Here is an 11,741-nt window from a genome sequence, read left to right on the forward strand (position 1 = left end):
CATGTTTTGAATGTGACTCAAATATGAGTCATGTGATGTCTCGCTCTTAATTTTACCCCATGCTGGCTCTAGATTATTTGCTAGACTTTTACTTCAAACATAAGTGAATGACACATGTTTGACTCATAATACAGTGCTGAGTGCAACAAACTAACTTAATTTAAATGGAGACTTCTCGTCCATGAATGGTCATATTCCTTATAGGAAAGAATGAACAATATAAACATTTATTAAAAAGGAGAAGGCTATCAATCTGGCATGGTTTGCATGTACATTTAGTAGCAGCTTGCACAAAGATTTGTGCATTTGTTGAAGGTAAAAAGTCTTAATTTTAAGGAATTATTTTGGCTTTTTTTATGTGGTTAAATAGTGACGGTCATTGTCATTATTTTCAGGTCTTCCAAGCATTAAATGTCAGGTTTGTCTTCACAAAGCCCTCACAGATTTGCTCATGATCTGCCCATTCAGATGGGAGTCCGGAGGTCATTGCTCTCACTGCCGAAGCCTAAATGTCCATATAAAATTCAGAGTTAAATTGTCCTCCATCTCAGACCACAATAACGAGATGGTTTTCTGAAAAATAAGAGTTGTTTGGTCATTAAAGGGTTTTTTAAAACCCATCAGATGGTGGAATATCTGTGCTTCCCTCTCTTCATGGTTCCCATGTGGGGCCCTCAGACAGGAGCAATTTCCTTTCCCTTGGAATGAGACCACAAGCCCCAACTGCGTCCCTCAGAGGTCAAACAGGAAGGCCCCGAAGTAGCTTGAGGAGTCTTCTGCATACACAGCTGTGGGAGAAGACACAGAGATGAAGATCTCATCGCCCGCACGAAGTTCAAACAGGCCGCCCTGGTAGATGGAGTGAAGGGCGTTCTCGCTGTCTGGAGACCAACATTTGGTGCCCACACCCTTCAGGAGCTGGATAGGGCGAGCGTAGGCAGTCTTCTTGTAGACACATTGCACCACCTGGTGGCTGACAGAACCAGAGTGGTAATTGTCAATGGAGAGGGTGAGGTAACGGAAATAGACTTGAGCGTACAGGTAGTAGCGGCCTGCGCGAGGAATACGCAGGCGCCCGTTGGACACGGTCATGTTGTGCAGGTGGGAGCCAAAACTCTGATTCCCCCAGGAACGAACGGGATGGCGACAGGACTGGTGAAGATCGGTCTGGGGGGTTAAGGATGTTGTACCTGGTATAGTAAAGAATAAGATCACCTCAGTGTACAGAAACACTGCACATTCCTGCTTCAGCTGAAATTTGTTTGTGACCACAAAGTATTTGTTGAACATTTTTTTCTGTTTTCATGTAAGATATCTGTTTAGTAAAGACTCAGAAATGTTTTGTTATGTTACTGAATTCCTATTGGTAGTGGTTTGTTAAGATTGTTTCCAGAGGGTTTTGCTGACCTAAGTACAGGCCTCTGTAATATACACACCCCAAACATGCTGGCAAACTCACCCTGCAGTCCACTGTCTCTGAGAGTAAGATGAGCTGACGGCCGTGGGCTGCCAGTGGTGAGTAACTTTGTACGTGGAGGGATAGCTACTCTTTCTGAAAAACACAGTAAAGAACAAAGAGTGAACGAGTTGACAAAGCAACCAAACAAAAGTCATTTTAAAAATATATAGATTACTGAATTTTAAAAGATTTCGTTCAGGCAACAGTAGAGAGACTTTCTTCAATTGATGAAAACACTTGAATTCCTGTGGTTTCATGTTACCTTGAAAGGTGTGTTTTGAGATTATGTTTTCTGTGACCTAAAAGAGAGCAAAAAAATTAATGTACTCAGATTTCTGGGGAAAAATTGCATAAAAGGTCTATATTGTTTATATTGAAATTTCAGCCACTGAAGTGCACACTCCTGATTTGGTTAAAAAAAAAAAGTGTTACACATATAAACTTCACTAAAGATTTTTCCAGAAAGACAATCCAAGCTCTTTTCTGGATCACCAGAATGGAATGAGAGAGAACAAGCTTTATTACATTTGATTTATTTGGAGCATGTTTTCTGAGTACAATAAGCCAAATCAAACATTTAAACAGTTAGTTCATCCAAAAATTATAATTCTATTATTTATTACTCACCCTCATGTCGTTCCAAACCTGCAAGACCTTTGTTCATCTTTGGAACACAAATTAAGATATTTCTGATGAAATCTGTGAGCTTTCTGGCTTCTGATAGACTGCAATGTTATTACCACTTTCAAGGCCCACAAAGGTAGTAAAGACTTCATTAAAATAGTCACAATAGTAATAACGTTGCAGTCTATCGGATGCCAGAAAGCTCTTGGATTTCATCAAAAATATCTTAATTTGTGTTCTGAAGATGAATGAAGGTCTTATGGGTTTGGAATGAATAATACATGACAGAAATTTCATTTTTGGGTGAACTAACCGTTTAATATATTTGTCAATCATTAAATTATGCACCACGCTTTGTGTCATTCTCTCAGAATTAAGCTCTTAAAGAGCACTGGCCAATATGGCAGTCATCATGGACTTACACTGAAGCCAAACATGACTAGTAAGCAAACATGGTGGACGACGGGCAAGAAGATATGACAATAAAATAGTGTTTGGACTGCTTTTTACAGAAAATTTGCGGGAAAAAAATTAAAAGGTTTTGTTTTTGTCTACAGAGTGTGCCTGTTTGTTCTCAGGGTTCACCCCACACAACAGGATTTCTGATCGGAAAAATTCAACATATCGTACATTTACAATTTGAGATCGCTGCCCCAACGTTCTTCCGAGCAGATTCAATCACTCTTAACACACATCACACCACAGGAAGATCTGATAAGATAATCTGTAGAACCATTTTAAGAACCTCTGCATTTCTTAGCATGTTTTATCAACAAATGCAGCGTCTCTTTACCTTAGAGATATAGGCTTTGAGTCCCTCAGCTAGTTTAATGCACGGCTCCCCAAAGAGCTGAACCAGGTCATCAGGAACATCCTGTTCTTTCTCCATAGCATTCAGAAGACCAAGACACCTCAGCTCCTCCACCACACCTTCTGTCCGAGCCTATCGACGACATTGATCTCAAATCATCAGTCCACTTAAAATTGTGTAATGTAATGTCTGTGTAATGTAAACATCCTAAAAAGCATTATTTTTCAGGAATACATTACAAAACTTTAATAACTCAAATAAAATTTAGCTTTACAGTACTATATTTAGCTTTACAATCTGCAATCTACAATCTTTTTATTATAATAATAATGTTTAATTTTTCTGCAATTGCAGGAACATAAAACAACTAAATCAATTCAACTCAATCATCTTAACCCTTAGCTAAGCCTTTTTTTAATTAAAAAAATGGTTTCCTCAATCTGAGTGCTTTAACACTAGAAGTCCCAGAGATTTGTAACCCTCCTTTAGCCAAGTGGATGCTAACTGGCTAGTCTTTTGGCTATCATTAGCATCAATTCATGTGTAAATATGGTCATTACCTGAGCAATCTGCAGGGGGGTTGGGGGGGTGTGTGTGTGAATGGTTGCTGGTGGCTTGTTTGTATGTGTGGGGGAGGGAGGGCTGCTAAAATCAGAGAACTTGATTGACCATGGGCCGGTTTCAGAAAGGAGGTTAAGTGAAAACTCTGAGTATGTTAACCCTGAAATGAGGGAGTGCAAGTGATGTTTAAAAAGTTAACTCGCTCATTCACACTGCAAAAATGCTTTTCATACTAAGTATTTTTTTTATCCTATTTCAAGTAAATTTAAAAAAAAAATCTTAAATCAAGATGGATTTTCTATATGAGAAAATTATATATGATATTTAGTCTTGTTTCCTGGGGGGATCTAAATTAAGTGCATTTTACTTAAGTAAAATGATCAATATCTGCCAGTGTGGTAATAAAAATAATCTTAATCCAAACGGAAAGTGTTGGAGTGTCTACCCAGGTGAAAAAAAAAGTGCAGTAAAATACACTTTATTTTAGTACACTTTTACACTTCCATAATGTTCAGTGCTCTATTTCCGTGCACTTATTTTGTACTTAATATACTAAAAGCTCTTCTTTAGTACTTCTTAAGATAATCTTAAGAACATCTAAGTGTACTCAACTGTGCTTTTTTGAGACACCATCAATTTGAACTAAAATGTGCTTTTAACATACTATCTCTGTATAGAAAAATGTATTTAGTTACCACTTGTAATACACTTGAACCCATCTTTCAAACACTTTTAAAAATGGACTTATGATGTATTTCAAATATAAGATTAATATATAATGAATATATACAAAATGTATTTATAATATATTGCCAGGCAGTGCCAGGATTGTGAGTGATTGCTGGAATGTACTCACTCACTTTTTAATATTATTTGTAAATATGTGTACAAATGGTTGGTTTCTTTATTTTATTTTGTATATTTTTTATCAATAGATCTCAGCAACAAAGGAAAAAAAAAACATGTGTGTTGATTTCTCCCTAAGATGGCAAAGTGAAACACAAGTTTCCTTGAAGTGGCTCAGCATGGCCCCACATTGTTTACATAACAAAAGCAACTGTTCACAGCTGATTAAGGATATTAGCCTAAAGCCTTCCAGCCATTCGGCTGTCCTGCGGGTTTTATAGGTAGAAAAGCCAAATGGCTGCTCTCTGGGACTTCTAGTGTTAAAATGTTATGTAACCTGATTCCCTGAGAAAGGAAACGAGACACTGCGTCAAGGTGTTGACGCTATGGGAACGCTCCACTTGAACCAGTCTATGAAGCATGTGCGCATACACACTTGTTTCTGTTTGGCTACGGCAGTTGGATGACGTCACAAGCACAACGACAGTGTATAAATGGGCGTCTGAACAACGCGTCATTAGCTCCAGATTGACTGAAGGAAGGCATGCAGACATGCCTGAGATATGGCAACATGACGCAGTGTTCCGTTCCCCTTCTCAGAGAACTGAGTTACATATGTAATCCGAGATGTTCCCTTTCGAAGTAGCGTCAAGGTGTTGACGCTATGGGAATGTTAATACCCATTGTGCCATGCTGAACAAATGCCTGCTCACCGTGCTGTGAAACTCAATAAGCGAGCTAGAATGTAGCCAAAGGCTGCCACACTGACCAAGAGCTTAGGTGCTCAATGTCCTTTCATTTTTACTTACCTGTATAACTGGCCTGGGGGAAGAGCTAACTAAGAAGGCCACAGCTTTACCGAGTCTGCCAGCAACTTTTAAATTGGAAGAGGGCCGACTGCTACTTCAAACATTCCCATGGAAGCACATATTTAAGCATTCAGACCTGAAGGACTAGAAGAGGCCTCAGGAGAGAGCAGTGCTCTCCCAACTGTCTGCTCTACCCTCAATTCACCTCAAGGATAAATAGCAAAAGTACTTTTGGAAGATCTGGTGAGAGAGTGGAGCACCCATAGCAGCTCTAACAATCTCATGCTCTCCATTACAGACCATCATGGAAACGTGTCAACAAAGCAACTTAACAACCTGCTACCTCCAATAAACATCTGGATGGGGCGACCACTTCTCTTTCTAAAGTGTCCTATTACCAAAAGACTTTCACAGTAGAACCACTAGAGAAGCACTCTATTTGTTAGACAGGTCTTCCAGGGAAATGAGCTGACATATTCCATTCATGCTACTACATTTTCTGCAAACCGGAGGGGGCATCTGAGAGAGTGGGGTGCTGTAGCTTCTACAAACCATTCTCTACTAAGTGGCCCCCATCAGCCGATGGTTGCATATTCCTCACAGTTCTAGCAAGGGAATGCTAGATGCATATACACCTCCAGAAAAGTACTGGAGTGGAGGACAGAGAGTGGGCCACTAATGGCGGCTATGTCCACTAAGGGTGGGAGAAATAAAAATCGATGCATCGCGATTCTCTCTCCGATGATTCTGGATTGATTCTGAGAATTTCAGAAATGATTCTGAGCTTAGATTTTAACCGCAGATGTGCGATGACGTTGTGTGTGCTATGGTGCACCGTCAGAAACACCGTTCTGCCTGTTTCCATTTTCTCACACACAAACCACTCGAACCTTCCATAAAATAATCTTTCATAAAGTTCGGAAAGGCTGAAGCGAATTACAATCATGGGATTCATTGCACAGGATATGAATTATGAGAAACGGTTTGCTTGATGTTGTGCTTGCAGTTTGTGGTCTGGCCCACAAGGCCTATTTTCCTTAAAATTGCACAAAAGCACATCACCGCTTCCTCTCTGCTCCAAGTACGGGGAAAGAGAGATAGATGGGATGCGAGTGGCAGTACTGTCCACTCTCCTCTTCTGTAACAGCCCATTTACATGCTACAAGGGAAGCACCCAGGTGTAATAAAGTCTGTGTTCAGAGAAGAAGGAGGAGAGAAATGCCGAATGTTCATTGACTGGCGACAGCCACTTAAAATAAAACAAAACACAACATAAATAGTCCAAGCTTGATCCTATGTCATCCTTCACTGTTGTCGTTCCTCCTTTTATCCTCCCGGAGCTCTTCCATGAGAAACTCGATCAATCACGCCACTGGCCTCGCTCCCTTCCCATGGCTCTCGGCCTCGCCCTGCTTGCCACATACCCCCATCTCCCCTTGCAGGCCAAGGGCACCCTCAAGACTGTCCTCTACTCACCCCCTAACCCTAACCCCCAAATGCCCTCATCACCCCCCACCCCCACCCCTCCACACTTGCCACCATTCACAGAGGCCGCAGCACCTGGGGGACAGAGATGAGGCAAGAGAAAAGCAGACTGAAAGATGAGGAGAGACAGAGACGAGAGAGGAAAACACACTGCCGCTCTGGTGCCAAGTGATGGTACTGGACACCTCTCGGTGGGCGGCTCGATACTCTGCCTCCTGGTGGACAGTGATGGCTCCTCCATTTACAGGCATCTGGCAGTGAGCTCCCCATTCCCTTTGGTCTGTCTGCTCCTCCCCATTATAGTGGACAGCAGTGGGTCTGGCCTCCGGTGAACAGCTGCAACTCCTCTATCCCCTTACAGATTTGCAGACACCCCTCCTCAACCCAGGAGCATGGTAGTGAGCTCTCCATCCCACCTGATGATCAATCGCTCCAGCACCATCCCCCTCAGGCAGCCACTGGGCAGTGCTTTCTGTGTTTTCGGCACCAATGTAACAATGTTAATGGTCTGTGTTCAGGGAAGAAGGAGGCAGGAACCTGGCGAACGTTCAATGTAACTTTATTTACCAAAATTAAACAAACAACCAAACGAGAGTAAAGCGGCAGCCCCTCATGAAAGACTGACACTTAAACAAAACAAAACATACGTGTGTTTTGTTTTAGTCCAGGCCTGGACCACTTATGTCCTTCACTGTCGTCACTTCTGCTTTTTCACTCCAGGAGCTCTTCCGTGAGAAACTCAAGGCCGGTTCCCGTGGCTCTCGGCCCCACCCTGCTTGCCACACCAGCTTTGGACAGGGCAAGACATATTTTCTTTGCTTTCACATTTAACAAAACAAACAGACAGACATGCAGGTTTAAATTTCACACGCACACACAGTCAAAGAGGCTTCCTGAAGACAAAAGAGCTGATGACGTGTTGTCCAGGAGGACTTTTATAGATTGTTAATGCACCTGTGACATCATCCAACTGTCATAGCAATCGGAAACTGGCATGTTTGCACACATGCTTCAGAAACTAGTTCATGTGGAATGTTCCCATAGCGTCAACACCATGACACAGTGTCGAAGTTCTTCGAAAGGGAACTTTTTAGATATGTTATCTAAACAACCAAAAAACTGAACTTCATTCAGTGGTGATAAAAGTCTCACCTCGGCTGTTTGCGGTCAAAATTGACCGACCATAGAAAATGGGAAAGACACTAACACAGAGCATTTTAAAAAATATGTTGAATAAAATCTTTATATTTGCCACAGTGTTGAACAAACACTAACAGAAATGGAGTGAGTCTGTAAAACATCCAAAGTGCAAAAAAATACTACCCACTATCTAAGCAGAAAATCTCAAATTCTTTCACAGCAGGAAGCTGCATAAAACACTTTAGCCATCTACTGGCCTTAACTGTCATAACATTATTTTGACCTGACATGACATGAAGCCATGTTATTTTTGCCAGGTCCCAAAATAGGATAAATTCCCATATTCACTTCATGTCTCAACTTATAGATGTGGATTTTTACTGAAATAAATTTCCAAAAGCTTGTGTATTTACTTATTCATGATGGTGAAATAGAGAAATTTACATAAACTAAAATAAAAGCACAAAAAAGTGCATAATTTTATTGTATTCAGGAAAGTTAGTGAATGCTAAGAGGATTGAAATGACAAAATAATATGAGGAAATTAATAATAGAAAATTGCCTTTTCTAGTTACGATAACACTGTGCTCGACATACTTGTATTATACACATACTGAAAAAGCAGAGGACTTTTGGGGGCCAAACAAACAAGTTCCATAATGAAAAAAAATTTAGACAGAGACCAGTTTATATGATAAGAAAAAAATACTGAGCTTTCTAAATGCCTACAAATAAATTTGTCACTAGAAAAACAGACAAGACTAGACTATGGGGGTACAGATATTTGGAGTTCACTAAGGCTGCATTTCTTTTCAGTTTTTTTTTTTCTTTTTTTTTCTCACATCAGATTATTGTTTTCAGGGCCTCTTGTGTATTGTGTCTAACTCATCACATGTGGCCCAAACTCCAAAACCCTCCCACTCAAAACCACTGACCTTGAGCTCTCATAAAGCAGAAGATTACAAACTAATTGACATGCTAATCAAATCTGACAGCATTCCTCTGATTTAATTAAAATTCTTATTTAAGTCGGTCGAGAGCCCAAATCTTTGTTTATCTTTGAGGGGAGTTTCCTAGACCACTTTCAGCCTTGTTTCAAAGTCCATTACCAATAATTATATTATAACTGTTTGAAGAGATACAGAGATGATGATGCTATTGGTGTTATTTATAATGAATACTTAAAAACATGTAAATATTAAAAGGACACATTTGATTGTTTCAGCAGCCAATGAATATTCAGTGCATTATGCAACTTGACTCACAGGACATTTTAAGTCAACTTTATTGTCAACTTTCCAACATAAGACATAAAGAAGGTGTCAGAATACAAAGGACACCATCCAAAGAGGAGTTTAAAGCACGTGATGATTACAATACAAGCTTTAATAAAGAATTCAGCCATTCTATGTGCAAAATGCATTGACTGATTCTTTTTATCAGAATGCATTATGACAAAGACCCATGACCTAATTCTCATGGCAGCTAAATTAATGCAGTAATAGCCGACCCATCCCAAGACTATAGAAAAACCAGTGCTGACACAATGAAAACTTGTAAACTTGATACCAAGATGACAGCATGTCAGCCTGCAGGGTATGAAAGAGTTTTAATGCCATTTCCATATGATCTCCATTATGATTTGCCTATACAATGTAAAAACTCCAGTTCTGCATATGGGAACATTAGACTACATGTGGAATAGGTTTACAGAAAATAAAAAGCTTAAAGTGATACAGACAGTGAATAAACTGTTTCATAAATCACTGTTAATAATGACAACAACAGCAATATAGGTAATAACTTTTTGTTGCATGCAGTTTTACCTGTGCCATTGACATGTTCAAGAATATGAAAAGTCCTGTGGTCGAGGCAACTTGAAGGACAATCACGATAACAACAACCGTCGTCACCCACAACCTGGACGGCACTTCGAGGCGATTTTTGGGCTGAACCATGATGAATGAGCTCGATTCGCTACTTACAGATTGTAAATATTCGGAGTTGCCTTCGGATGCGGCGACATTCCTGTCGAATGACTCTAGCACGCGCTGAGGAGGGGCTGCAGAGTCCATTTCCATCTCTGTGGCTAACTAAATAAGTTTGATTTTAGCTACCAACACAGACAAGACGTCCAAGGAGACAAATAGGTTTGAATGATAAGAATATCATTTTAGTGGCAAAATGAGATTCCGGTAAATCCTGCGAGTTTTAGCGACAATAAGTTATCGATGTAGCTGTAAAAACACGCTGATGCGCGGAATAACAACTGAAAGAGTTCGACAATAGACTGGCAATATCATCCGCTCTCCATCCTGCCCTCTCGGTTTTCATTTGACACCGCCTCGTGCCTCCCATTATTAGTAGGCTACCTGTTACATCTGCAGTACACTGTTTTCCACACTGTGTAGAAGATGCAATAAAATAATAATAATTATATCAATAATAAAACATGGTAGCAAATACACAGTGCTGGGCAGTAACTGATTACATGTAATCTGGATTATAATCAGATTCCAAAAATTAAAGGGTTAGTTCACCAACAAAATGAAAATTACACCATGATTTACTTCCCCTCAAGCCATCCAAGGTGTATATGACTTTTTTTTTCTTTCAGACGAATATAATTGGAGAACTGGCTCTTCCAAGCTTTATAATGGTAATAGAGGATAAGATTTTGAAGGCCAAAAAAGTGAAACCGTCCATCATAAAAGATATCCACACGTCCACATAAAGGCCTTCTGAAGCAAAACGATGCGTTTGTGTAAGAAAAAAATCCATATTTAAAACTTTAAAAACTAAAATAACTAGCTTCCGACAGACGGTTTTACACATCAGTTTACGGCGAAAGAGTGAACTCGACGTATGACATATTGGTGAACACGGAAGCAGAGGAGAGAGCAAAGCAAAACACCGGTCAAGAATAAGAAGTCTAAAATGAGGAATTTGATATAAGAGAAAAGGAGCTTGAGTTTGTTGCCAAGCCATATTTGTTTAAACTGCGAGAGGCGTCAAATCCTACGATACATTGCGTCGGGTTACTCTTTTGGCGTGAGTTGACATGCGTATGTCTGCTGGAAGCTAGTTATTTGAGTTTTTAAAGTTGTAAATATTAATATTTTTCTTACACAAACCAATCGCTTCATTTGATAACAAAGAATGCAATATATTTTCTTTGTCTTTGTATTTTTATATCAATATGGTACAATATTATTCTATTCAGTTCAATGTGATGAACAAGTTAGGTCAGAAAGAAGACTACAATTTGTAAGTATCTACCCAGATATAGCCTACATTTCAGCTTCCACATTTTACATTTCTTGTTACTAATTACTGCCTAATAAAAAATATGCAGTTACATGCAAAGTACAAAATAGGATAGTAGTTTCACAAATTTACATAGTATATACCAAGTATATATTCAACATATGTCAAATTTCACATATATTTATGAATGCTCATCATATTCAATAAAATTCTTTTTGAAAAATATGTTCAAAAACTATAATTATAGACCCATTATTTTTCAAAGTATATTAATACTTTATGGTTACATCACATCAATTTTAAAAATAATTTTTAAACTTTATTTATTATATGTTTTTAGCATGCAGTTGTTTTTTGTTCTAAGTGTGTTTTGCTGTATTTTGTATGATAGATGAACTGTTATTGCAAAAGAGAGATTATACACACTGCTATCTCACACAACAAATCTGCTTTTCAAATATGTGGTCAGCCTGTTTTGTCTTATCTTTAACTAAAACTGTTAATAAAGGGACATTCTTCAACATGTTTTTATTTCTAAGAATTTAGGCACAAATCATTGTGAATGAATTCAATGGAATATAAATAAAAAAACTTCAGTATAGTCATTTTGCCAAGCATTTCAGCTTAATAACTATAGCTACTTTCACCAACCAGAGACTCATGATTTGTTTACCAGTTGTTTCCTGTCTTTTCTGTTCATGTAGTTCACTGACAATCTTTACCATTCCAATAAGCTTAT

The 11,741-nt window shown here is 39.1% G+C and overlaps 1 protein-coding gene across 1 annotated transcript; it reads right to left on the reverse strand.

Annotated features, from left to right (window-relative positions):
- Window positions 1-268: 268 nt before the first annotated feature.
- Window positions 269-9,976, reverse strand: tnfsf10l3 (tumor necrosis factor (ligand) superfamily, member 10 like 3). Its single transcript, XM_067375907.1, has 5 exons — window positions 9,562-9,976; window positions 2,877-3,026; window positions 1,722-1,758; window positions 1,460-1,552; window positions 269-1,190 (listed from the first exon to the last, which is right to left on the reverse strand). Exons 1-5 carry the CDS (start codon window positions 9,814-9,816, stop codon window positions 733-735), a joined length of 993 nt encoding a protein of 330 aa, XP_067232008.1. The 5' UTR covers window positions 9,817-9,976; the 3' UTR covers window positions 269-732.
- Between the last annotated feature and the right edge of the window lie 1,765 nt (window positions 9,977-11,741).

Source organism: Chanodichthys erythropterus, chromosome 22 (genome assembly GCF_024489055.1).
Source record: "Chanodichthys erythropterus isolate Z2021 chromosome 22, ASM2448905v1, whole genome shotgun sequence".
In the NCBI taxonomy this organism is placed as follows: domain Eukaryota; kingdom Metazoa; phylum Chordata; class Actinopteri; order Cypriniformes; family Xenocyprididae; genus Chanodichthys; species Chanodichthys erythropterus.

What these genes read in the sequence shown, in the direction of transcription:
- tnfsf10l3 (XM_067375907.1), bottom strand. Translation starts at nt 9,816, where the DNA reads ATGGAAATGGACTCTGCAGCCCCTCCTCAGCGCGTGCTAGAGTCATTC. An exon ending in TCAAAGCCTATATCTCTAAG is followed by an intron (nt 1,759 to 2,876) that starts GTAAAGAGACGC and finishes GCTCTCTTTTAG; the next exon opens with GTCACAGAAAACATAATCTC. An exon ending in CAGAGACAGTGGACTGCAGG is followed by an intron (nt 1,191 to 1,459) that starts GTGAGTTTGCCA and finishes TTACTATACCAG; the next exon opens with GTACAACATCCTTAACCCCC.